Source organism: Triticum urartu, chromosome 4 (assembly GCF_003073215.2).
Source record: "Triticum urartu cultivar G1812 chromosome 4, Tu2.1, whole genome shotgun sequence".
In the NCBI taxonomy this organism is placed as follows: Eukaryota; Viridiplantae; Streptophyta; class Magnoliopsida; order Poales; family Poaceae; genus Triticum; species Triticum urartu.
The window spans coordinates 194,632,814-194,660,777 of record NC_053025.1 but is presented as its reverse complement, the minus strand read 5'-3'; the positions used below and the strand labels follow the sequence as shown (position 1 = coordinate 194,660,777).

Here is a 27,964-nt window from a genome sequence, read left to right as displayed (position 1 = left end):
TGGACCACTAAATCACTTCTGTAGGAAAGCTATTCTGCTGGTTTAAAGTTGTGGATTTGTATGCCCACAAATCATTTTGGTTTGGCTCATGGATTGTGCAGTTTAGTTTATAATTTCTCCACAAAAAACGAAGGATTTTCCAGACTTTATTCCTTATGTGTACATCGTTACCATGGTAAACATAGACCCTTGTTGCAGATTGCACCGTAGATCCTCATAAATCATAACTGGTGCAAGCTGCTAAAAAATGTTTGGGACCATACTTGACAAAAGCAGATCAAATGTGCCCAAGCATCCATTGGTACTTAAAATTTATGTCACTTGAGTGCTGCTAGCATCGTCAGATACCCATGTGGAGATGGCGTAGAGCACGCGTCCTTTCCATCCCTGCAGAAGCCATTGGTGATCCTCGTTGATCACGAAATGCTTGTGGTACTGCTTCTTCACTATGTCCTTCAAAAACTGAACAATGTCTGGGTCCAGTGCCAACTGTCTGAGCCCTGCTCGCTGGTTCCGCGCCTGCCACTCCCTGTAGTTTTGAGGGCGCTCCACCCGGTCTGTCCCCTCACAGGCGATGATGTTCATGGCACATCGTGCGATGATGTCCCGCTCCACCAGCAGCCTCTCATCATTGTCTCGTGGCACCGTGGCTTCCATCATGTCAAAGTGTGCTGCGAAGTTGTGGAGCACTTGGCGGAACCGTGTCACGAAAAATGTCGTGTTGTATGATGCGTTCACGATGGCATGGACGAATACGGCTGGCTTCATCTTTCTGATAGTGTTTAGCACCATGTCCCTGGGGTTTAGCCTGTCGATGACAACACTTTCGTCCATCAGGGACCTAAAATGGATTAGGCTGTTCACGACAAGAACCTCGTCAGGATTGATGTCGAGATCCTCTACCCGGACATCCTCTGCCTTGGCTGGGATGACGCGGAACTTGAATGGCACGCCAAACTGCTTTGCGCAGCGGTAGAGCCGTTGTCCTGTATCGTAAGTTTGCTCGGCAGGACGGAATCCTGGCCAGAGGCTGGTAATGCTGGTGATCCTCACCTTCGGAGGGCCGCCCTCCCTTTCTGCTAGCCACCGGAGCAAGTCTGGCCACTGGAACCCGTCATTGACACCATAGTGCACAATGTGCAGCTTGTGTCTCCCCATGACGGCATTGTAGATGGTCTTGTTGGAGAAGAGGAAACACACCTTCATGAAGCAGCAGGCGGACATGAAGAGCTTGTAGGCCTTGAGGACCTCGACGACGGGGGTGCACTTCACCATTAGCGATCGGTAAAGCTGGCTCCCTCTACCAGCCAGCCGTGCCTCTAGACCCTCAGCAAAGTAATGCGCCAGTCGCTGTGTGGCGTCTCCTGTTGGGGAAGAGTGCCGCTTGACCCGCCACAGCAGCTCGCACGCGCTGCGCTGATCGTTAGTGGCCACTGCCTCCGCGCAACGGATCAGCAGTGTCTCCAGGTCGTCCACCACCGCCAGCCTAGCGCCGCGCCTCCCACGCGGCGCCTTGGTGGAGATGGGCTGCTGCTCCGCCTCGTCACATCGCTCACGTGCCTCAGTGGTGCACATGTCGTAGCTGTTGAGCATGAACTGGTCCAACATATCGCTCTCCTCCTTGGATTCAGGGTGCACCTGCACAGCCATTTGCTTGCTGCTCCTTCCAGCTTCTGCCCCGTTGCCGCCGCCGCCGTGAGGCATGTTACTACCCTCCACGGCCCCGCTGTATCTGGGCAAGAATCTGTTGGCTTCCTCCATTCCTCTGAAGAATGCCATGCTCGAGATCATGTCCATGCTGTTGTTGGGATCTGCCACGCCATTGTCATTCAAAAAGAAGGCTGGGTTCTGGATATGTCTGATTGGCAAGGCTGAGGTGAGCATGTCGGATGAGGTGGTGGTGTCGGAGGTGGTGAGGATCTGTGCGAAGGGATGCTGGGCCTGCAGCAGCGCGGCGGGGTCAGGGTACTGGTATATGAACTTGTCAACGATGTCCTCCTCCATGAGCATGCGCGAGATGTAGTCGAGGGCCAGGTCATCATGCGGCTGTTGCAACGCCGGAGCAGGCTGCAGGTTGGGATTGGGAAAGACATAGGGCGTGGGTGCCATGAATGATGGTGCTCCTATGCTCTCAGTCTGTCCTGGTTGTATGAGATAACATGGAGATTTTGGCTGGGTGTTCGATGATTCCAACCATCCAACGGAAGACCAGGCCACATAACAAAACTGTACTAGGCGTACTACATGTTTTGTGTACTATCATAAATGGACTGTCTGCAGTTGACTGATTCTACAACGATGAAGACAAGATGACAAACTTGTGACCTTCCTTTCCGATGCAGACGACTAAAAAACAATAGTAGGATGTACATTCCAATGCACATTAAAGAAAAAGAAAAAAGACGCATGGATACAAACAGCTAACATGCATCGACCCAACCTGTGCACCTTCAGTACTAGTTGAGCAAGCATCCTCCAGTTTCTGCAATACCAGGAACCTTGACAAGGCATCACTGAAACTAATCAGGACATGGAAACTAGCTGCAATTTCGATACTTTCCTGACATCTTATTAGACATTAGAGTGATGACTGATTGTATGTATCATGTCAGAATCATCATTCCTAACTTTTTTTCTTTTCTTGATGAAATTGTAGCAGTGCTATGCGAGTTTCATTCATTAAGAGAAGCTGGCAGAGCCAGGAAGAGTACAATTAACCTAAGTACGTTCAGCTACTATTACAGCACTAAAGACTTGAACAGATTAGGCAGAAGGGGTTCCGTCTGTGCGCTGAGTCCCTGCATGGTTCTGGAGCTCTTCAAAGATATCGAGAGACAACTGGTCAGCATCGCAGGCATTGTTGTCAAAGATGTGCGTATCGCGCTCCTTCCAAATTATCCACCAGGTTAGCATTACAACCTACAAGCGCACTGTTTCTCACATATCATGTCATCTCTGATTGAGAAAATTGAAGAGAAATATCCAGTCTCCTTATCAGACCAAGCTATGCAGAGATTCCACATAATCTTGTCTCTCACAATGCAGATTAAAATGGATATATGTGCACTCACTGCATCTCTGAAATCTTATAATGGTCTCTGTTACCAAGTTACACATACAAAAAAGGAGCAAACACACATCTGATAGTGCAACAGGCAAATCTATATTCACTCGTACTTCAATCCATCCATCTACTCCAGTTGAGAGCCACTAGCATCATCAGCTACCCATGTCGAGAGGGCGTAGAGCACCCGGCCTTTCCATCCGAGCAGAAGCCACCGTTGATCCTCATCAATCATGAAATGCTTGTGGTACTGCTTCTTCACTTGGTCCTTGAGCATCTTAACAATGTCAGGGTCTAATGACAGCTGCCTTAGTCCGGCTCGCTGGTTCCGCGCATGCCACTCCTTGTAGTTCTGAGGGCGCTCCACCCGGTCAGGGCCCTCACAGGCAATGATATTCATCACAGAGCGTGCAAAAATGTGCCGCTCCACCAGTAACCTCTTGTCTTTGTTCTGCATCATGGTACTCTCCATCATGTCAAACTGCGCTGTGAAGTTGTTGAGCGCTTGGCGGAAACGAGTCATGAAGAACGCCGAGCTATATGCTCCATTGACAGCAGCGTGGATGAGCATGGATGGTTTCATCTTCCTGATAGTGTTGAGCACCAGGTCCCTTGGGTTTTCCATGTCAAAGGTGAGGCTCTCATCCATCAATGTCCTGAAATGAAACATATTGTTCACGACGAGCACCTCGTCTGGATCGATGTCGAGGTCCTCAGCGTGGACAGTCTCTAACTTGGCTATGATAGCATGGAACTTGAATGGCACGCCAAACTGCCTTGCGCAGTAGCTGAGCCTGCGTTTTGTCTCCTTGGCTTGCTTAACCGGACAGGGCCCAGGCTGCGGGCTAATAATGCCGGTGATCCTCACCTCCGGTGGCCCACCCTCCCTGTCTGCTAGCCACCGGAGCAAATCCGGCCACTGGAACCCATCGTTGACACCATAGTGCACAATGTGCAGCTTCTTTCTCCCCGCCACGGCATTGTAGATGTTTTTGTTGGAGAAGTTAAGCGACACCTTCAGGAAGCAGCAGGCGGCTATGCACAGGTGGTAGCTTTTGAAGAGCTCCACGGTGGAGGTGTGATTCGCCGCGGTGATCGAGTGGTATATTTGCCTCCCTGTGCCCGCCAGTCGTGCCTCCAGCCCCTCGGCGAAGTAATATGCCAGTCGCTGCCTTGCGTCTCCTGTTGGTAGCGAGTGCTGCTTGATCTTCTTCAGTAGATCGCCGGCGTTGCTCCGGTCGTTGGTAGCCACCGCCTCCGCACAGCGGATCAGCAGCGTTTCCAGATCAGCCACCACCATCTGCCTCGCGCTGTGCCTCACACACGGCGCCTTCCTGCAAATGCTCTGATGCGCCGCCTGGCCCCCCCTCTCCTTCATCGTCTCATTGGAGTACATGTCATAGCCGTTGAGGATGAGCAGGTCCAGCTCAAGTGCGGTCTCTTCCTCCTCCGAATCATTATGCGCCAGCACCCGCACCGCTATTTGCTTGCTGCTCCTGCCCATGCACGCCTCCGTCTCGCTATCCATGCCAGACCTCTTCTTACGCCCCCTAGCATCCACCATCACATTGACTGTGGGCAAGAAGCTGTTGGCCTCCTCCATGCCTTTGAAGAAAGCCATGCTCGACAGGTCGCCCATGGTGACGCCGCTCCTGGGCGCCTCCGCTGTGACTGTGCCGTTCAAGAACAAGGGTGGACTATGTATCTCGCTGGACAAGAACGCGGAAGCCATGATGCCCGTGTTGTTGCCTTGACTTGGAAGTAAAGCGGAGGACCCATGGGCACCAGCTGTGGCGATGCCGGAGGCTGAGAGGATCTCAGCGAAGGGCTGCTCGGCCTGCAGGAGCGTCGGATGCTCAGGGTGTTGGTAGAAGAACTTGTCGGTGATGTCCTCCTCCATGAGCATGCGCGAGATGTATGCCAAGGCCAGGTCATCCTGCGGCTGCTGTGACTGTGAGCCACCGTTGGTTATCGAGGGTTGGTCGAGGAAGAAGGAAGGGGGCGGTGGCGGTGGCGCAGGCTTGACGAGCCCCAACGGCTCTTCCTGGGCGGGAGCCATTGCAGGCATGGTTGCTTGTTGATGGTGGTGCAGTGGAAATGTCGTGCTGTCCTCTATCCATTACACTCCATGTGAAGAAGCCAACCAGCTCACTGCTCAGTTGGAACCATCGAATCTTTCCGTTGCATAAAATCGGTCACCATCGAGCAGCTAGCGCCTGCACATATGGACAAACAAACAAGGGTCCGTTTGAGAGAGATTGTATTATTCGTCTTGGTGTCTCAGCCATCCTTCTGCCCATGTTTAATAAACAAAAAGAAGCAGTTGTCTTGTAGTAGTACGAATCAATTTATGTGTCAAAATGTGTGCTGTTTTGAGTTCATATGAGGCTTTTCAAAACATGGACACGATATCCTCAAACAATGGATATTCTGGAGTTAAATTCGTATTTGCATCCCCGCAAAAAAAAAATCGTATTTGCAGAGAATGGGTTTCTATGCGCACCGGCCTTAAACTTACGTGCATGTGGAACAGGTCTTGTTTGAAGCCAGGTGTTGAAATGTGGATTTATGTATCTTATACCTAAATAAAGCCATGAGTTGAAATATCGCTTTTCCTTTTTCCTTCTGGGTATGTCTTGTGTTGTTGCCCTCAACAGACCTCTTGATTTTCCTTGCACTTGGATAACTTGTTGTATGAGCATTTTTTAAGCCCTGACCATAGAACAATGGTTCTACGGTATTTTCATTAATAAAACTAACAAAGTAAAAAATACATTTGGTTTAGCCAATTCCTAGCTTCGGAAACATCAAAGATCAAGTGGACTCGAAGGGAACTATATATCAATCCAGTCATGAAATGTTTGAAGTTTTCTTTCTTTGATTCTACAACAAATAATCTTGAGATCTTGCTTGAGGAGGACTTTCCATGAGGCAGAGCTTGGAGTGATGTTATTGAAAATCTTGTTATTTCTATGAACCCAAATGTTCCAGCATCCCATAACTATGATTTCAAGAGCAATTTCAGATGGCAAGTGGGTAGCAGCAAGTTGAATGTCATGATTACTACATAGTTACCAGGATCCATATGTTATACTCCGTTCGTCCCAAAAATAAGTGTTGTTGATTTAGTACACGTTACCAAATTGCACACGGTACATTTATTTATCATGTTACTCATGTTATAGGTACCAACACAGTTACGATGTTCTTACAGGCTGCATATTTTATAGTTAAAATACTATCAGTGCTAAAGTTACCAGAGTTACCAATGCCTTGGAGTTCTTTCCAACAGAGACATGAATAACAAGCTCACAATGGCCCTCTTTGTACTTGTGATTGCGAGAGTGTTGGGCATGCTCTATTCCTGTGTCCTCGTGTGAATGAAATCTGGAGAATATTGGGTCTACAACAGATGGCCAATGATATGTGCCAAACTGATCGCGATTGTGTACACCTAATGGCCTGGCGCCCCTAGTTCCGGGTATTGATTGCGAGATATTGATTATCACAACCATTTGGTATATCTGGTGGGAGAGAAGGAAATTCTCGCATGTCGAGAAGTTGCTCGAACCGGCAAGATCGGGACTCAGGGACGGCCTGCATGGAGGTAATCCAAGTGATGCAAAACGGAGGCAATTCTTTGGGCTCAAAACAGTGTCATGGCTCCGTCGCTGACGACGTCACCAGACAACCGGCAGGTGGAGTGGGCCTAGCCTGTGCTGTATGTGAGCCGTGACGTGCGTGGGGTTATGTACCACTCCGAAGAAAAAAAAATAATCTAAACTCTCACGACAAGTGTATGGATGAACCCACTTTAAAAAACACATTTCTAAATGCTAAAAGAAATCTGAAAAAGTTGCACGGGTATGTCTCCATGTGCGTGCATAAAGTTTCATGAAAAAACAACATTTTTTGTGGTATATGCAAAAAAGACAAAAAATTATGTCGTGAAACACTATTTAGAAGCACTGAAATTTATCCTTTTTATGGAGACAACAAAATGACATTCTTTTCACAAAACTTTGTGCCGCACACACATATTTGCGAACATGTCTGCTTAATATTTTCTTTTGAATTTTTTTTATATTTTAAAGCGTGCTTAAAATGCATTTTTGGAAAAATGGGTGCATATGCCCATGGGTTCACGGGGTGCCCTCTCAAACTCACCTGCTTCTCTGTTTTCCCATCCCCTCTTTGTCTCTCTCAACTACCCAAATTTTCCCATCTGATGCTGGACTTGGTGTGAGATCCTCCCAGGGTCCTCACACATAGCAGTGATGTACTTCCTCCGTCTCATAATATAATAGCGCCGTTTTTATGCTAAAATGCTACTCCCTCTATTTCTTTATCTAAGATGTATTATTTTTAGCACGTTAACCAATGCACATAATTATGGACTACTTAGAACAAAATTACCCTTGTCTAATTCATAGATTGGCGGCAAGTAAATCATTTAGGCTAGGAAGGGAAGAGATACATGAAATCGGGAGAGAGATAGTTTTCTTTTCTTTCTTACAGGGAGAGATACATGCAATCAGGGGAGAAATACTTTCCTCTTTCTGGAGGGACAAGATCGGAATTACGAGAAATTAGAAAAAATACATCTTACATTGTTGCATTTTATCAAAAAACAAATACACCTTATATAAAGAAACGGGGGGAGTATTATATTATGGGCCGGAGGGAATAGTGGCGAAGTCTAGTTTTTAAAATCAATAATTATCTACAAGTAGTTTGACAACCTGTGTATTTTTTGTCAATTAATATGGACAGTATCAATATCTCTTATAGTACCAGTTGATAACTTCTGAAAAAATAATACGTATTAAAACGTTGAGAAGTACTCCCTCCATTTCTTTTTATAAGGTGTATTTGTTTTTTGATAAAAATTTAAAATATAAGATGCATTTCTTTTAATTCTTTATAATTCCCTTATTAGCCCTCCAGAAAAAGAAAAAGTATGTCTAATCTAGTTGGGAAAGTATCTCTAACCTAATTGTCTGTATCTCTCATTATGGCAAAAGAAAGAATCTCTCTGTTGATTGCATGTATCCTGGACTAATTGATTTACTTGCCACTAAACAACAAATTTGCCAAGGCTAATTTCATCCGAACATGTCTTTTTTTTGTAGGGAAATTTGGGAGCTCTTTATTCAACACTAACAGCTCCAGCTGAATAAGCTGAGAGGCTGGTTACAAGAAGACTCGGAATGGAGTCCATCCAACATTCGGTTACATCCAGGGTGCTAGCTTGTTTGGCACAAAGATGAGCCAAAACATTAGCTGACCTCCCTACATGCTGAATTACAAAAGACTTAAAATAAATAACATGCTCCCTAATCTCGAACAAGATAGGCGCCACGATCGCACGAACATTGTGACGCGAGTTCCAGAGATTCACAATATCCAAATTATTAGACTCGAAAACCACCTCAGAATAGCCTCGAAGATGAGCAAAGAGAACACCATTGCGTAGAGCGAGTGCTTCGGCTATAAGAGGATCTGTGATTCCCGGGTAAGGTTTGCACCATGCAGCTAGGAAGGATGAATGTGTTCTTGCGACTCCACCTGCCCCTCCCCTTCTAGCTTCCATGGCAACACTCACATCAGTGTTGATCTTGATCCATCCCAAGTCCGACGGTCTCCAACCATGCCCCGGCAAGATTCGCGCGTGATCGCGAGGTAGTTCGAGGACAGTGAGAGCTTCTTGGGTTTTCTTCATGGACTGAATAGGATCAAGTTCCTTCTTGTCATGCGTGGCATTGTTTCTTGAGGTCCAGATCGCCCACATGACAGTAACCAATTTTGCTCTCTCAGATTCAGAGAACATTGGATCGCAAAGAACATCCCGAGACCATGTAAGTGGGTGCAGCTCCGGTCGCTTGATGTCAAGCCAGTCCGGAGCCGCGTTCCAAAAACGTCTGGCGTGGGTGCAATCCAGTAACGCATGCTTCATGTCTTCCTCTGCGTGAAGACACAGTTTGCAGGTGCCAATGGTTGTGATATGACGGTGCATGAGAGTAGATTCAGCCGGAAGAATCCCATGCAATACCCGCCACCAGAACACTCTCACCCTTGGCAAAACCTTAAGCTTCCATAACCGGGACCATAGCTGTTTGTCTGTCGATGAAGTCTCGGTGATCGTCCCTTCCTCTAGAGCCAGATGCTCGTTACGAGTCATTAGAGCACGATACGCTGATTTTATAGAATAGCATCCCGACCGTTCGTGAGCCCATGCAACAACATCGTCGCCCCCACCCCGCATCAGGAGGATATTAAGGATTGCATCCGCATCGGGGGTGATGAAGTTTTGACAGACCACATCAGCCTTCCATGACCAATTAACCGTATCAATAAGGTCTGAGACTGTTTGCAATTGTGTATTAGTACTTCTGACAGTCGGAGTCATAGAAAGAGTGCCGGGAATCCACTTATCATCCCAGATAGAGATCGACCTGCCATCTCCTATGCGTTTGATCAGACCGACTTGCAAAGATTCCCTCCCCGCAATGATAGCACGCCACATCGCCGAGGAAAAACGCGGAACTGTAGCTTGCATAAAATCACAAGTGGGAAAATATCTCCCTTTGAGAACTCTAGCACACAGCGATGATGGGTTCGTCATCAGTCGCCAACCATGTTTGCCGAGAAGAGCTGTGTTGAAAAGCTCAAGATTCCGGAATCCCATTCCGCCCTTCTCTTTTGGACTTGCCAAAGCCATCCAAGCCTTCCAATGCATGGAATTACGATCTAGGGAGCTGCTCCACCAATACTTGGCGAAGGAGGAAGTGAGGCTTTTACACACCTTCTTTGTTAACTTGAAACAACTCACGCTGAAAATAGGTATAGCTTGGGCTACAGTCTTTATACGCACTTCCCTTCCAGCACAAGATATCATTCTTTCCGACCCGCCTTGGAGTTTGCTTCGAATCCTCTCTCCAATATGGTCAAAAGTACCGCTTGTGATCCTACCCACGGCTGTAGGTAGACCAAGGTAGCGCTCACTGAAAGCTTCTACCGCAATGTTCAGAGTTTGTTTCATCAGTAGCTTATCCGGAGCAAGGGTGTTCGGACTGAAATAAATAGAGCTTTTCTCTTTATTGACAGCCTGCCCTGAGCCCCTCTCATAAATTCTCAGTATCTCATTGAGCCTTTGGGCACTGTCCACCTTTGCCTGCATAAATATTAGACTATCATCCGCGAAAAGAAGATGATTGATCCACGGAGATCGGTAGCTGACTCGAATGCCTTTGTCTACTCTCTGACCACCAAAATGGTTCAAAAGTGAAGTTAGTCCTTCCGCACATAGCAGGAATAAGTACGGAGACGCTGGGCACCCTTGTCGCAGCCCCCTAGAGGGAGTGAAAAAAAGAAGTTCACCATTCACCCGTATTGAGAATTTGATGGAAGTGACGCACTTCATGACTAGGCGAACAAACTCCATACCGAAACCAAGCTTCAACATGATTGCTTGCAAGTAATGCCATTCTACACCGTCGTACACTTTCATCATGTCCAGCTTGATAGCACATACAGCATTCCCCCCTTTCTTCCTTCTTCTCATCGCATGCACACTTTCATGTGCAATTAGCACATTGTCAGTAATCAGGCGACCATGGACAAACGCACTTTGTTGAACACTGATGATATCATCCAAGAACTCTCGGAGACGATTAGCAATGGCCTTAGAGGCGATCTTATACAAAACTGGACAGAGAGAGATAGGACGATATTGAGTGATACTTTGTGGGAATCGTACCTTGGAGATCAATGTGATAAAAGTGTCGTTTATAATTATGTGTCTTGATCCCATGCCAAAAATAATACACCTTACAAAAAGAAACTGAGAGTATTAATGACCGACGAGTCAACAGTTTGATAACTTACATATGGCAAACTAGAAGAAATCATCGAAACATACCAACATGAGATCCAATTTCGAAAATCTCATCACAACGGATTTAATCATAAAAACAGATCTTAATCCAGCTTTTGAATATTTTCTGGTGCATTGTTGCAAAGGAATGAGATAGCAAGAACCACGGATGATGAACCAAGCATGCCGCAGTTACACTAGGAAAAGGTGTTCGGTACTGTTATTAGATTCGTAACGTTCGTCAAATATAACACTCCATTTGATAAACCAAACTGTAATTACACAACAACTGTGACCCTTAAACACCATCCTGTGATGTGGAAACGGACACTGCTTCTAGTCGATTTTCATGAATAAATTTATCTTCACGTATCACAATTTGTGAAAGTAGGGTGACAACGACCAATCAAGCAGCCACTTTAACATGTAATGAAGACCAGTCTCAACAAATCAGCTCAGCTTCATCGAAGCTATCTGGGTAGCAAGCTCCATTGCCTCCTTGACCCGAGAAGCATCACTTCCCTGCATTGCAGGATTCACAGATATTGGGCAACGACAATTAGTAGACTTTGACCAAAGGGGCTTCTCTTATAAAGATTAAATAATGCCTCACCTGGCCCTGGGCGAGACCATTCTTGCCGCCTCCTCCTTTTCCCTTGAGTGGTGCGATTGAAGGTGTAAGCCAATCCAACACCTTGAAGCCATTGGGTGCATCCGGAGGTACGCCGGCATAAATAACAGCCTTGTTTGATGCCTCATCTGTGCTGAATACCATTATCGGCAAACCCTGGAAAAGTCGAACCCATGAGGTCACCAGCACATCCAAAGAACACAAGGAATACAACTTTAATGTTTTAATTCATACAAAAATAAATTGTTGGAGCAAGTTGGAAATTATGCTGAATCTACAGTGATTTTTACATGATGGGGACACTACTTGACAGAAATGGATTGGAGTACCGACCTTGAAACGGTTCATGGCTTTGACAACTGCTTCCCGGACAGCAGTGGTGTCAAGACCCACATCAGCATGAGTAACACAGAAGGTTTTTCCTTCAGAAAGAGCAGCTTCTGCAGCATCTATGGCAATCTTGACAGCCTTCTGGATATTTTCTTCACCCATTTTCTTCTTCGCCTTCCTAAGTTGATCCTGATATATGCAACAGCTGTAATCAGCTTTCATTTTAACTACGAACAGAATACCAAGTATCATAAATACTTCTCTTTGACAAGATGCACCAAATCAACTGAAACATTTACAGACCTCCAGCTTTGAGATATTGCCTTTTAGATCAGCTTTCCTTGCAGCTGGGATAGCAGCTGCATCCAGTGTATTCTTGATGGACCCAATTTTCTGATGAAGAAACATCATTCTTAGATACGGTCTAATACAAAGCAGATCAGAAGGAAATAGCTACAAAGTACAATGGACATCATCTATTTATATAAAGGCTAAGGACATAATATTTCCAAGAAAACAAACAAAAACCACAGTAACTTCTAATGATATCCATTATCCAATTTGTCAGAGTAACACAACCATATAGCTCACAGCCTCATACTAAGAGAGACAAGCACACTTAGTACCTTCTCCAATGTGGCTCCTTCCAGTTTAGATGCCTCATTAATATCAGTATCGATAGATGATGCCAGCTTCATAGCCTGGGAGGCACACTCAGCAGTAACAGCCGTTATCCTCCGAACACCTTTTGCGATACCCTCTTCAGATATGAGGGCAAATGCCGCAGCATCTCTAGTGTTTGAAATGTGTGTACCTGGTATACAAAAACTTTAGATGACATAAACACACAAATGTAGAATTACATAGAACAGAGTAGTAAATACACCTCCACACAGCTCAGTTGATATGGATAACCATTCTTTGCTTTCAGGTTTTGCAAGCAGATCTTCCACTTTGCGACCAATTGATACAACTCTTACAGGATCAGGGTAGATCTACAAAGTCCATATGCAAAACGAATTACACGAAACAACAGGTCAGGCAAACAAGGTATTAGAACATGGTATGTCAAGCTGGGTAAGAGGACGCACTTCACCAAACACAGCTCGCAGACCATTTATGCGCTTTGCGTCAGCTAATTTTATTTCTTGTGCAGATACCTCCAGCTCATCCTTTATTTGTTGGTTCACTATATACTCGATTTTTCTCAAATCTTCGGGCTGAACAGGTTTCCCTGTTATGTACCAACAGTTGAGTTGACAAGCTGAGGAAAAACATCATGTGAATACAATATAAAAAGAATCACAGCATACCATGGGAGAAATCAAATCTCAGCTTCTCTGGAAGAACAATGGAACCTTTCTGGTCAACATGGTCACCAAGTACTTCCTACACTTACAATAGTGAAACCATCATGAATGCAAAAAAAGCACTCCTTGTAAAATCTGAGAGGCTTGAAAACATACCCTTAGAGCAAAGTTCAGCATATGGGTACATGTGTGGTTTGGAGCAATGAGAGTACGCCGTGTGTAATCAACCTACCAAGAGTAATAGAAGTATCGCCATGTGATTTAGCAAATTTCACAGGTTAACTGATTCGGTATAAAGAAATTAATCAGTGAAGAATGTTACCTTGCATTTCACTTCATCGCCAACAGACAATGCCTTGGAGTCCGGACCTTCCAGAAATGAACCGATATGCAGGACATAGCCAGCAAACACTTGGACATTGTTTACAGTGAAAGATCCAGATGGCCCCTCGATACTCCCAGTGTCATAGATCTATTCGAAAAATATCATATGGCATGTCAAGAGAATTCATACAATGCATGGTGCAACTCTCAACAAACATGCAGGAGAGCTGTGTATCGTTCATTAAAAAGAGGAAAAGTTTATATATACAACCCCAAACCCCACACAAGAAAGAGGTCACATGCGCTTCTTTGAAATAGAACAAGAAACGACCATGGCAGCACGGTGACTTCAAATAATTGAGAAAACATCAATGGCTGTTGAATGCAAATTGCAACGCTTGTTGTGCAATGTACGGGTATTAATTTAGTCAAAATTTGACTGAAAAACTTGAAGCTAGTGTATTGTACGGGCAACTTCAAAGTCCTCAACACTATTGTATACAACCGTAATGTGGTGTTTGAAATGGTGTAATGACAAAAATACTTCAAGCATATACTCCCTCCATGCCATAATATAAAAACGCTCTTATATTATGGGACGGAGGGAGTATTCATGAGTGCTGTAGATTATTAGGATGACGTACAACAAACAACACAGGATACCAATCAGATTTCAACCAATGGGAGGTATCACTCTTCAGGGTGCATTAATCATTTTTTGTTATGGTTACAATCAAAGAATAACTTCCAAACAGAAATTATGTGTCTACTTTACTAATGAATCAATATAGGTCAACATAATTCTGTTAAAGCTATCAAAAAATACTGTCATGTGGGGCCATTGCTACAGGAGGATACCCCATCAGACATCAGCTCAATGGTTACTATAGAAAATATCTAACTTGCAAACTAAGGTAGCTATCGAGCTGATGTCAGCTGGGGTTTCTTCCTATAGTAATGGCCCCACATGACCTAAAACAACAGAATACCATGCTTATTCAGTAGGTAAGCTGATAATTCATAGCATGATTTCAACTCTAGAGGTGATTGCAATTAGCGTTTTCATTCAACACATCAACGTGACACTGTCAAACATGAAGTTGTACCTGACCACCCTGTTCTGCATAGAAGCTTGTACTTTCCAAAACCAGGCCAAAGTCTTCATCACCAGATGCAGTGGCTACGAATTCTGAGCCAGTATAGATAGCTTTCACTACACTGCTATGTACCTGCAAAATGATTTTAGGTATATTGGTCATATAACCAATATATAAGTGTTTCAAAATATGAACACTGCAAAAACAATCAAAAGCTTGCAGCCACGTAAATTCACTACTTGAAGGTGATTTTTGAAGTGGGGGTTGCTTTCTAAATGTTTGGGCCAAACTAGAATGGAAATTCTATGAAATCCCAAACAGGCACTGAAATATTGGAAAGAACTGTACCTAATAGCCAAACCACAACTAAATAATCTAACTAATCATCTAACCTTGTGTTGGAATTTTGGGCTATCATTTGTGCTGTCAAGTCCCTGATTGCGCAGCTGCGACGTAGCATTTGCATCCAGGACAATAGATTTACCACCAGCCTGCAGGAAAAACATATAAAACAAAGTCAGAAATAAGTATGATATAAACAGACTAAAGTTGCTCAATGAATTGAGCATCACTGGCATATAAGAGATGCTAGGTTTAGTTAAATACAACATCATTAAACAACAAAGAGCAGGGATAATACTTGGATAGCATAGAAGACCACAAGCGAAGGATTAAGTTTTATATTGAAGGAGAAATGAACACAACCTTGTAGCGAGCATTCCTAGCCTTTTGCCTTGCTTCTTCCATAGAAGCATTAAAACCCTCCATGTCAACAGATAGCCCGAAGTCAACTGCCATGACCTATGAGATAGGAAACAACAATGATACCAGAAAAGACAATAAAAGCTTTATCAAGTTTAACGACATAATAAACATGAAAAGTATATATCACTGCCAAATTAATTTGATTAAATTTACTGATGAAAACATGAAGAACAAACCTCAGTCAAATCAATTGGATAACCATAGGTGTCCCACAGAACAAATGCATCCTGAAAGAACAAATAACGGTTGCAATACATGAAGGATAGCAATATAAACTTGAAAAGTTCAGCAGGATGTAACAGAACATTGATAAACGTGACCGAAGTATGATTTAAGAGACATATTTCTACGTAGTGGACTCCGATTCTTAAAATAAGGACGAAGAAAAGAATTATTCCACATTATTGTAGAGAATATGGTCAAGTTTTCCAAATAGTCGAATTCCTTAGTTTTGACATGTTTCTCAAATACGAAGGAATGAATAGAAACTAGGGAGGGAAGGCTACACACCCAAGAGCACAGATAAACTAGCTCTCTGGCTGACAAAGCACTAATCTAACATATGATGCCTACTTTTCATACTAATTTTAGATGCAACGACTAATTGGAAAGTCTCTCATGTCTCCAGCTAATTTCTCCAATAGACACGAGCCTCTCCACCACGGTAGGAAGAGCCCTGTCGATGCTTAGGTGCGCAGTGTTCAGAGCTGTAACCAACCTTGCAAAATTATTGTTCCAACATTCGATTGAGCTATGGATGGATGAAGGAGAACCAGATTGATAACTGCATGGCTTGGTATAGGTCTGGGACTGAGGGGTAGAGACCTTGCCCTCATCTAACCACCGGTAAGGGTGCAAGCAGAGCGGATAGAGATGCTCAACGGATGAGTGCCTGGACATGAATATGGAGTGAACAACGACCAAATATGGTCGGCAGCAAACAATGCTCTAATCGAAAACAGAAACATAAATAATGCTCAACGGATACGATAGCTCTAAGTCTCTAGTTAGATATATATAACTGTGCCAAATATATTTTTTAGGTTGAGCGAAATGAACCTACACCTATCATTTGCCTGATTTTGAGGCTAGGTGAGGAGGTTGCAATAACAGAGGTGCATGTTGGCCTAGTGAGGACCAAGCAATCACAGCAAGAGGTTCAGTGCACATCGCCTCCATCCCCTGTGGATACTACGGGTGCTCCTCCCATTGATACTGCAACACCAGCTGCCCGGACACCAACGCATGCTGCCAGCTCCCCCTGTGTGTCCGTCGCTAACTTGTGGTGCCCCCCTCATCATATAGGAGGCACAGGATACAACGCGCCCGACTCCACACAAACCATAACCTGTCAACACTCATTACAACTTGATGTCCAGCTGTAAAAAATATACGAAAAACTCAACACAAGGCCCGAACCAATCTTTCTATAACCAAGAAGCCCCAATTAACAGCCAGCACGGCCCATGTTAACATCCCACAGGCAGGCTTCACATCCATGTATTGTGTTTCCTCTAAAGCAAGCAATGCAACCACCAGGATCACCTGAAGCCAGCAGACAAGCTCACAAATGAGCAGGTGGGAGTCTCATCAAATAGTGTGTTGAATACTATCTGATCAAAATCCTACGAGTCGACGAGTCGTTCCGAGGTTGAGACTCATAGACTAAGCGTGACTACTCGACACTAGTCGACACTGAAGTTGCGAATCATAGACTAGTCGACACTGAAGTGCAGTCGGCCCTGGAGTTGAGACTCATAGACTAGTCTTGACTAGTCCTTGGACTCATAATCCATGAATCCTGGTATCCTGGTTCTGGCAGATAGTGCCTATACAATGTTAAAACCACATCCGAGAATAACTACCGATATTGTATCCGTCAGATATCCAAGTTCTGGTTCCTAACGCCATTGTTAAGGGGTTCCGTCAGTTTGTTGATATTCGAACCATTTTCACCCCTGCCAGGAAACCATTTTCATTAAAGGATGGTTAGGCTTTGAGACATTGTTCTTAATGCGGTAAGGCGACCCAAGGCGAGCACTCACCGCCCTGACGTCTAAGCGCTGCAAGGTACTGCCAGGGCGCTTGCCGAGCATCCAAGGCGGGACACCTTAAAAACAATGCTCTATGGCGTATTGGAGAGGGAGGGAAGGGCTAGATATATCCAGATTAATCCTCACTATGAAAATGGATGACAATGCAACCGCTCTAGCAAAGGATAAGAACATATTCCAAATATTTTAATATGAAATATATGCATCTTACTAATCAGGATACCTTGACTCCAACTTCATAATTTATATTATCTCCTAAATACCATCACTTGCCAATGGACCCTTTCCCCCCTTCTGTCCAATGAGATAACACAACACGTGCTCACACAACAAACAAACTATATATCTGCTTAGGTGCAAACATCTTCTAGTGAAAACAAAATAAATCAACTAATGTGGTGGTAATTCAAAACCAAAGCACTTGCCTGGCCACTAAGTACTGCCCCGCCATTCTCCTTGACAGCATCTGCAGCTTTCTTAAATCTCTCATACCCCTGAAAATTACACCAACAGCACACTCAGTTAACTGGCTGAACAGTGACCAGAAATGACAACACATATTATGATGGTTTTAAGAAAAGAATGGCCAATTAAACTTCAACTGTAAGCTTTCTTAGTCTCTATGAAATACAATGACAATGCACCTAGTAGGAACTACCCTTAAAATACAAACATGATAAACAGAATCATGCCCATGTAGAAACCAAATAAATTGGATTATAATTAGTCATTTCAGAGAAAAGATGAGACAATTTATCGTGTATGCTAATTACTGTGATTGAACTATTGAAGTTTGCTAAGCTGCCATAAACCAAGATCGAAACGATCATCATGGATATGTTCCTTAATGTGTAGTGTTAAAACAAGGCACTGCCTGGTTACTCAGCACAACACGTTAATATATATAAAGCCTGTAGCAGTATCACACGAGCAAAACAGTGGTATAGAAGATACAAGGTATAAACTGGCCCAGAGTCTCCGGCAACTACAAAAACAAACTAGCTAAATTACTTTGAGACTAGCACATGTTCAGAAGGATAAAGTATGCTTCACAGAAAAGGATAAAGTATGAGAACACTGCCTAAGAGTGTGCAAAGACTCGGATTTGATTCCAATGAAATTACACCAACAAACTTCACTTGGGCTAAACTGATGTTACTGTTATGCAATACTCCAGGCAAATAATAATACCTTCGCTAGAGTGTTCTCAAAGCTTGCCTCTTCGTCCTTAATTATATCTTTAATCTTCTTTTCATTGTCTTTCAGCTCAGGAAACACATCACCCATCACTCGGACAAAAACATCTACAAGGCTGTACGAGCAAGACACAAAATAATGGTAAATCAAATGCCAGCTTCGAAAACCAAAAGATGAGAGAGATGAGAGAGAGAGAGAGAGAGAGAGATGCCAGTCGCCGGAAATATGGAGAGAGAATCAGAAACAACTTGAAAAAATGATGCAGAAGTAAAAACAAAAAGGTTTAGTTGGACATATATAGCACTTTCCATGTAAAATTAGACCAGCAATGAAATTATTGCTGGTCAACCGTCAGAATCTGACTGTACACATTCTAAGATAACAATAATTTTACAATCGTGAGAGTGATAGTTAATTAATAAATAAATATTCAAGTTATGGAAAATACAGCAGTTCCAGAACACACACTCAAGCATAGGACAGTGATGCCCAAGAATCCACGCCATCAAGACCTATTAAGATAGTCATGAAAAAAAACACCCCTAGGCATCCGCTTAAGTGTGCTTAGGTGCTAGGCAACAACAGAACGCCTAGCGCTTAATCATGCTAGGTGTGCGCTTACTCCCTCCGTCCGCGAATAAGTGTACATTTAGCTTTTGTCCTAAGTCAAAGTTTTAAAATTTTGAACAACTTTAAGGAAAGAGTAGTGGCATATATGACATCAAATTGGTACATTATGAAACTACATTTCAAAACGAATCTAGTGATACTAATTTAGTGCCATAAATGCTGCTACTTTTCTCTATAAAATTGGTCAAAGTTTTAAAACTTTGACTTGGGAGAAAAGCTAGATGTACACTTATTCACGGACGGAGGGAGTAGATGAGATAGGCGCCAGGCAATGGCAAAACGCACTAGCACTTTTTTTCTCTGCGAGTGAAATAACTTTCAAAACCATGCCTCATTATCAGGACCAAATGCTAGTTATTATAAAGCTTTGCTAGCAAAAAAAAAGTACACATGAACCTAAAACAAAAGGCATCGCAGGAACAATGGTAAGTCCAGTGCCAAGTTATGCCCCACAAACCCAAACCCAAATTAAAGTAACACATAGCACATGACCCTGGGTTCATAATAAATTAACTAAAATTGTGTGTGAACATAGTTTTTTTTATTGTCATATGACATTCCTACAGTCATTCTCATAAGCCTTGCATTACATTTTTAGCATTCTGGGTAAACAAAAAGCTATGCAAATATATCATCAAAAAGAGGGTACAGAATACAGCAGATGCAGGTTACAGTTCTTACGAGCTAAAAAATCCTTGCTTTGCCATCAATTTTTGATGACCAAAGTGAACAGCACGTCTAAGTATACGCCTTAGAACATACTCCCTTCCCTCATTTCCTACAGAAAAACTCATATTAGAACAAAGAAACGTCATTGTATAATACAAAACAAAGCTCTGAAACATTGTAATTTGTAAATGCAAGAAAAATACAATAGCTCAGTAGTTGCGACAAAAAAAATCAGTTCTACACCATCCTCACTAGATAGCTTGACCATGATGGTGGATCCACCAAAACAATCCCATTAAACTGAATGAAGACAATAATATATTTTCTGCAGTTGTTCTGAACCTTTATTACCGAAATACTCCCTCCATCCCTAATTACTTGTCTTAGATTTGTCTAGATACGAATGTATCTAGACAAGCTTTAGTGTCGCATCTAGAAAAATCTGAGATAAGCTTTTCGGGACGGAGGTAATATTATGTAACTGCAACATATGTGCAACATATCATATTATTTTGCAGCTATATACTCCCTCTGTTCCTAAATATATGACGTTTCGGGAGTACATCCAAGTGGTGATTTCTATTGCATAAACAGCAAGCAAGAGAATCATTAACTGCTCACTTCATATTATATGTCATTCTGGACTACTAATTAATATTGTCTCACATCCATATCTGGCCCAATTCAACATATCCTTGCCATATTTATTCCAAGTCTGGCCCAATTCAACATATCCTTGCCATATTTATTCCAACAAGCACCCATCACTTAATTACAACACCCAACCACTAGCGCCAACACTTCCACCATGGAAAAGACAGTCGAAATAAGGCTTAATTGGTATTTCACACATAAATTCATGTGATAAGAACTATAACAACTCAGGGGTCCATTTGAAATCTATAAATTTTGGTTCGCAATGAACTAAGCCCATAAAAAATTAGCAGGTATGACTTCATATTAACTAGAAGGGAAATAATGCATTTCTTCCTAAAATAGTAAATGCAAGTCAGGTCCCCAAACTAGTGATTTTGACACTTGGATACTTAAACCAAAATTAATCATTCAAGTCCAAAAACCTAGCCTCTCTTAGAATGACTAATCATTTTGGCTGACAATGGGTACTACAATGATCTATCTGTTTTCATTCAAATTCTTCAAAATTGGATATGATGATCTATTGGTGACTTTATGTCTATATACTTCATTTTATTCCAGTGCCACATCCATATCTTGAATAAAAAATATCATACATATGTAACAGAAAATTTAGGAGCATAATAAGTTCAAAATAATGTCTAGTTTAAGGAACCAAAATAACATAAGCGCACAAGCTCGTTATGCTCACTTGGGGACAGATATGAAATAGAACTACTTTAACATCCTGTTGTGCAGGATGCAACGCAGCAAGCATTTAGGTGTATTGTTATTATTCCATCTTTTTACAGAAACTAACCATACTTATAAATGGATGGCAATCATTTTAAATCATGTATCCCCAACCAAAACAGTATGAACTCACCAGGTTGAGAACCATCAGCGATAGCAAAAGAAAGGGTTCTTATGTGATCTGCAACAACCCTATATGCCATATCAACTTTCCCAACATCATCGGATCCCACTTTACCAGAGTATGGTTGAATTCCAGCGCCTGCCAGCTGCATTCATAATGCATACTGAATTAACAATGAATATCATTTACTTTAGGTAACAATTAATTACTGCAGAAAAATACTGTTGCCACAACTCATAAGCATAAAAGAAGCTGCAAGTGTGCACAAAATACCTTGTGGATGGCATCAAATAATGGCATGAATACGTCTGTATCGTAATTGCTCATTTTATTCTGAAGGATAGAGGTTAAACGCTCGAAGCCCATTCCAGTGTCAACGTGTTTTGCTGGCAAGGATCTCAAAGTACCATCTGATTCCCTGTTGAACTGGGTATTAAAACAGCCAAATGTCAGTGCATACAACAGATAAATAAGCAAATAGGTGTGCACACATTGAACAGAGTAACTGACATTGTATTGGGATTAAAGCTTGACAATCTGGAAAGAAATGGGGAAAATAGCATGTTAACCTGAATAAACACAAGATTCCATATCTCAATACATGTAGGGTCATCATTATTCACTAATGAAGCTGCGTCACGATTGCCAATACGATCAAAATGGATCTCTGTGCATGGCCCACAAGGACCTGTGTCACCCATCTCCCAAAAATTATCCTGCTCAAAGAATACATCATATAGTGTTCTTTAGTAGGGAAATTCAGTCAATAGTTAGGCCCAACAGAAACGGAGAAAGTGAAACTAATACAACATAATGTCCACAATAGATAGGAGCTCAACCAACAAACCAAGCACATCCAGGATACCTTGCAACCGAAAGGCAGAACTCTTTCATTAGGTAGATACTTCAACCATATGTTCTTCGACTCGGTATCCGGAGCGAGACCAGCTTTCTCATCACCACCAAAGTATGTTGCATAAATTCTATCAGTGGGCAATTTGTAGACCTGTACACATGAAATAGCAAACAGTATGTGGTAAGATGGTGTCCAGTGTTTAAAATCAGTGGGAAATTTGTACATCTAAAGTTTTTGACATCATTTGCTTATTTTTGCTTGTTCGGATAGATTTATGACCAAAGTGGACCCAACTTTCACTTAAATTTTACTGATCCATAATCTGATGTAGAAGTACAGTAGTGCATATACATCCTAACGCGCTAGCGATCAAAAGGGGGAGTGAAGGCAAGAACCCGATACCTGGGTGAGGAGCTCCCATGCATACCCGATGGCCCCCTCCTTGAAGTAGTCTCCGAAGGACCAGTTCCCGAGCATCTCGAAAAAGGTGTGGTGGTAGGTGTCCTTCCCCACGTCGTCGAGGTCGTTGTGCTTGCCGCCGGCGCGGATGCACTTCTGGGTGTTGCAGGCGCGGCTCAGGCGGCCAAGCTGCGAGTCCGGAGCGGCGGTGCCGAGGAATACGGGCTTGAACTGGTTCATCCCGGCGTTGGCGAACAAGAGGGTGGGGTCGTCGACGGGTACCACGGGGCTCGACGGCCATGGCGTGTGCGACTTGGACTTGAAGAAGTCGATGAAAACCTCCCGGACCCGGGCGGCCGTCCAATCCGACGGCACCTCCATCGGAGGGCCGACGGTGGCAGTGGCGGTGGCGGCGACCGTAGATGCTCGCGACGAGGAGAGGCGGATGGCGGCGGCGGTGGCAGGCAAAACCCTAGCGTTGGGCTTGGTGATGAGGAGGAGGCGGCACGCTGTCAGGGCCGAGTGCAACATACAGAGGCTTCAGTTAATGAACGGTCAGGATGAAAGAAGGAGATATCAACGGCTCGCTTAGGGTTTTTTTCTCGAGAGACAACGGCTCGCAGGTTCTGTTTACAATCCAGCGTTGACGATTAAAACGAAGGAGGTGTTTGGCTAGAGAAATGGTAAACGTAATCAGATCACAGCCTTGGAGGTGTAATCAGTTTGCAAGTTTGTTTGGTTCACATTCCCGTAAAGAAATCGATTGCCATCACCCTGCTTTTCTTGCTCGGCCCTGCTGCTCGCCGGCCGCCATCCTCCCCGTAGATAGATCAAGCGTCGCCGGACGCTCGAGTCTTGCGCGCCGCTGGCCGTCCCGAGCATGTGCACTGTCGGCCGCCTCTGATGTCAAGCGCCGGCAGCCTTTTTCGATGTCAAGCGTCAACGGTCACTCTGATCTCGGAGGAGAGGCGGCGGCGACGGACGAGGAGGAAGGGGTCGGGAGGGGAGGAAGAAGGGATCGTGCAGGAAGAGAAGGGAACGGTATCGCAATTACCGGTAGGGGGTGAGCGGTATCGATCAATAACTGGGTTGGACCTGTTTACGGAGGAAAGTGTTTACGGTGTGCATTAAACAAACGTAGGTAACGTTTCCCCTTTACGGCGTAAAGGGATGACAGGTAAAAAACGCTGAAACAAACACCTCCGAAGTTAGAGCCTCTACAACCCGACCCAGCTAAAGCCTGACTTATTTACATCTAACACGGTTATCGATCAACACTCAAATGTTCAATGTCACAATCGGTGCTCATTTGCAAATCATCAAATATATACAATTTACATGAAACTTAAAATCTAATCTAATTCTTCGTCGGCGACCATCCTTGTTGTCCCCTCAGTATACTTGTCCGACAGCCATGAGACCTGCGAAGTGAAGGTCCTGTCGTCGGCAAGGTACAGTAGGACATGGGACACGGACTATCCCACATGGAACACGAGGCGTCGCCGTCTCTCATGTCCTACTCCTCGTCGGAGCCCTCGACCTCGAAGTCGCCGGTGGAGATGAGGTACGCGATAGACGTGGATGGGCCGGACTCGTGGTCGGAGCCCGACCCCGACACCCTTGGAGTGTGGCGCGAGGCGACACGCACGCGACTCCGCCTCCGCAGCCTTCACCTCGAGGGCTATCGTGGCCACCAACGTCATGTGCCTCATATTGCATGCATGCCTCGCGGTATTCGTAGATAGTTCGTGAGCCATGTCGGCGTTGACCTCCGACTAGGAGCCCGATGGCTCGAGGACGATGGGCCAATGAAGGGGTTGCGCCGCCACCCCGAGGTTGCAATGCTAGGCAATGGTCACCGCTTCCGGCGAGCCTGTGGTCATGCGCCTCCAGTCCCCAGCCCTGTGGATCCAACCGTCATTTGAGCGCACACAATGGATTCCCTCCACATCAAGTCCGAGCACGGTCGAGCGCACTCCTACCAAGAGCGGCAGAGAGCCATGCAGACGGTCATCTCCTCCTTGACCCCGCATGGGACGAGGTTCCAGTCGATGGATCGGGACATCTCGAAGTCGGATCCACTTTTCGCAATGTCGAAAAAGGATGGAATTCGCGGGACGTGAGCTTTGGGCGGAGGGGAGTGGAGCAGAGTGGTGGCTATGGTTTAGTCTAGAGTGCGGATAAGGATGAATATATGTGGGGTCGGGGTGGGCCATAGTGGGTTGGATCCAACATGGCGGACGTGTCGGGGCATCCCCGTACCCAACCCATATGTGGACTGGGTATGGGACGTGTCGGTTGGTCCAGACGTTTGGGCTGTGTTCGGGTTGGCCAATTGGGTGGCTTTTTTCTGCCCAGGCAGGCCACCCGAACATTTGGGCGGATATGGAGCGTCCGGATCTAGTCTAGCATCGTATACCAGCTGCATCACATCCCCGAACACATCGTCGAAAGGGGAACGACTAAGATAAAAGTTGAGCTTGTGGTAAAAAAAATAGAAAAGGAAATTTGAGCCGTCAAATTGAAGATAGATGCTACAAAATATGCTGGAGAAATATGTGTGGACATTTAGCAAAAAGGACCCTCGCTCCTTGTTAATTTGCTTCTGATGTCCTTCTCTGAACGCGCTCTGCGGCGGCGACACAGGTGGCGGAACTCCCTACCCTAACTGTGTAACATCTCCCACCCTCTCGCCAAGTCCCTCTACCTCGTCGGTGGTACGGATCGGATGCCTAGCTATGAAACTAAGCATAGTGTTGGTGTTGTCACATCTCCGCTCCGACGGCTCCTAAGATCATCTTTAATAGATGTTGTATATTTGGAGATGGAAATGTAGGTGTTGTATAATTCACATCACCGGAAAGTGCATTTTACATTTTTTAAAGCCAACTCCAACAGATCATGTATATTTGGCGATGTAAAACTATTACTATAGTGGATGATACATATTTGAATATGTAAAATGGGAGATGACCGTGCGGCAGCCTACAGCCACTATACAGCCGCATCATTTCGAAAACAAAACATCATATAGAGAAAAAAATTCATATTTCTACAACCAAAAGTGCATCATATTAAATCTTACAACCAAAAGTGCATCACATCTATTGAAAATATACCCTAAAGGCAATAATATTATATTATTATATTTCTATATTCATAATTAAGAGTTTGTATTCTATTTTATAACTACTATGATCCTGGAATGTGCGATTCAGTGGAAAATTCATATGCATGTGTGGAATGATAAACGGTAATATTAGGTTTCTAGTCTTGCCTCTAGGACTGGCTCAATGTTGTTAGTGATCATATTTCCCGGATCTTAGGACATCGTTAAGCGTAACGGTAGTCCTAACACAATATTGAGAGTATGACGTTAGCAGAACGATCATATCGACAGAAGTGAATTGTTATACTTTGAGATAATATCGACAGAAGTCAATTGTTCTAACATGGAGTGTTAACATATGTTTTAATTCCTTAGACCATGAGAGTATCATATTGACCTCTTACCGTACAGTGGACTTTGGGTTTGCTCAAATGTGATTTGTAACACGATGATCATAACATCAACTTACAGGTTCATCAAAAAGTTTGACTGGGGACTAGATAGTTCGAGAATGGGATTTGCTCCTCCAGTGATGAAGAGATATTCTAGGGCCCTCTCGGTGTGACGGCATCCATTATCGTCTGGCCAGACATAGGTGACAGTGTCATGGGGATGCCGGAACATGGCGGCGACAAAAGAAGAACAAAACCGGCAACGAGGAGACCAGTATAGTGAGCATGTGTATGACTCAAGAGGATACCGATACACATCTCACCTCGGGTTTTGTAAAGTATTGCGAAGCAAAGGTAACAACACATGATAACCGAAGGTTCACTCGAATGTCATTCGTGTACTCATAGGGATCGATATGGACGTCCATGGTTCCGCTATCGATCATTGAACAAAAGTGTTTTGTTCATGTCTACGTTTTACCGAACCTACAGGGTCACAAGTTTAAGGTAATCATGATATGATGAGTATTAGTAGGACGGGAGTAATAAGAAAAAATTCATGAAATAGTTCCGTTAATATTCACAATAGTTTCAAGAGGAACCGGAAGCGTTTCGGGATCACCGGAAGAGTTCCAGAGTTTATCGGACAATACCGGATATTACCGATAAATAATATATAGGTATAAAATGTTTTTGGAGATGTTAAATTAATAATAAAAGGATCTAATGATAGTTAGAAGGCTTTTATGTTTATTTATATTCAACGGGCTTAATGGCAAAAAAGGTGGAAGGAGAATTGGGCCGCAAGGGCCCAATAGGGGAGGCGCCCCCCTTTCCCACTTGGGGAAGCCAAATTAGACAAGGGAGAGGAATCCTCCCCCTAGGGCCAACATAAGGGGAGGGGAGTCCTCCCACTTGTGTGGCACCCCCTCCTTCCCCCTCAACCTATATATACTAGAGGTATTGGCACCTTTTGAACACACAAATTTTGGAGCCTCCTCTAGTTCTCTAGTTCTACTTCTAGTTGGTCCTAGTTGATCAACTAGAGCTAGACATAGATCCTCTAATCCTCATAATTAGAAGCCCAGTGTGGTTCTAATCTCCTTCCTCTAATTTTTCGGTGATGATTAGCTCTGGACGGTGAAGCACTGCCGGATCATGAAGACCATACGCTGCAACTCGTATAGAGGTTGTCCTTTCGGTCTTCCGTTCGAGGGACTGCTCATGGGCACAGGGGCGATTTTACCTTCCGGGCACCCTAGGCACGTGCCCGGGCTTGATGTTGCTACTTTCCAAAACGCCCGTGAGCTTCCTAAGCCGCAAGAATCGTAATAGTTGCTCTTATACGCTGAAAACTCGTGAAAATATGCTGCAAAAAGGAGAAGTGCTCTATAACTGGGCTAGCATGGTCAATTTCTTTTCTATTGGGCCTTTCTTAGCACAACTAAGAGGTCATGCACCCTTTCATAAACATGGGCTACAACTAACTCGAGAAAATTGATTGTTTGGCTGTCGAGCAGAGACGAAGAACTCGGGGAGATGGGAACAGGCGCTCGCGCGGCACACCCAAACCCTAGCTCGATACTCCGATCTCAAAGACGATCTGGCCACTCGTCGAGAGCGGACTGCCGGAGGGCACCGATGAATGGTGAGCCGCAAGAGTTTCGTCGCGCGGAGGGGCCACTACTCTGCCGGGCAAGGCCGGCGAGGCTCACGTATGATTGAAAGAGCAAGCGCTGAGGCGGCGG

The 27,964-nt window shown here is 44.2% G+C and overlaps 3 protein-coding genes across 3 annotated transcripts; all 3 read right to left on the bottom strand.

The window, feature by feature from the left end:
* Positions 1-180: 180 nt before the first annotated feature.
* On the bottom strand, positions 181-2,644 carry LOC125551286 (scarecrow-like protein 33). Its single transcript, XM_048714462.1, has one exon. The coding sequence runs from the start codon at positions 2,107-2,109 to the stop codon at positions 313-315; it is 1,797 nt and encodes a 598-aa protein (XP_048570419.1). The 5' UTR covers positions 2,110-2,644; the 3' UTR covers positions 181-312.
* A 488-nt stretch (positions 2,645-3,132) lies between these two features.
* Positions 3,133-5,417, bottom strand: LOC125551285 (scarecrow-like protein 33). Its single transcript, XM_048714461.1, has one exon. The coding sequence runs from the start codon at positions 5,130-5,132 to the stop codon at positions 3,192-3,194; it is 1,941 nt and encodes a 646-aa protein (XP_048570418.1). The 5' UTR covers positions 5,133-5,417; the 3' UTR covers positions 3,133-3,191.
* Positions 5,418-11,132: 5,715 nt separating this feature from the next.
* LOC125551284 (alanine--tRNA ligase-like) lies at positions 11,133-23,261 on the bottom strand. Its single transcript, XM_048714460.1, has 22 exons — positions 22,719-23,261; positions 22,326-22,466; positions 22,030-22,176; positions 21,734-21,886; positions 21,470-21,605; positions 19,960-20,056; positions 18,643-18,763; positions 17,877-17,945; positions 15,574-15,624; positions 15,338-15,433; positions 15,025-15,123; positions 14,642-14,764; positions 13,534-13,683; positions 13,368-13,439; positions 13,215-13,290; positions 12,993-13,135; positions 12,788-12,896; positions 12,528-12,715; positions 12,205-12,294; positions 11,905-12,090; positions 11,554-11,727; positions 11,133-11,462 (listed from the first exon to the last, which is right to left on the bottom strand). The coding sequence occupies exons 1-22, from the start codon at positions 23,244-23,246 to the stop codon at positions 11,391-11,393; spliced, it is 3,021 nt and encodes a 1,006-aa protein (XP_048570417.1). The 5' UTR covers positions 23,247-23,261; the 3' UTR covers positions 11,133-11,390.
* Between the last annotated feature and the right edge of the window lie 4,703 nt (positions 23,262-27,964).

What these genes read in the sequence shown, in the direction of transcription:
- LOC125551286 (XM_048714462.1), bottom strand. Translation starts at nt 2,109, where the DNA reads ATGGCACCCACGCCCTATGTCTTTCCCAATCCCAACCTGCAGCCTGCT.
- LOC125551285 (XM_048714461.1), bottom strand. Translation starts at nt 5,132, where the DNA reads ATGCCTGCAATGGCTCCCGCCCAGGAAGAGCCGTTGGGGCTCGTCAAG.
- LOC125551284 (XM_048714460.1), bottom strand. Translation starts at nt 23,246, where the DNA reads ATGTTGCACTCGGCCCTGACAGCGTGCCGCCTCCTCCTCATCACCAAG. An exon ending in TTGAGAACACTCTAGCGAAG is followed by an intron (nt 17,946 to 18,642) that starts GTATTATTATTT and finishes TGTAATTTTCAG; the next exon opens with GGGTATGAGAGATTTAAGAA. An exon ending in GGGCAGTACTTAGTGGCCAG is followed by an intron (nt 15,625 to 17,876) that starts GCAAGTGCTTTG and finishes TTGTTCTTTCAG; the next exon opens with GATGCATTTGTTCTGTGGGA.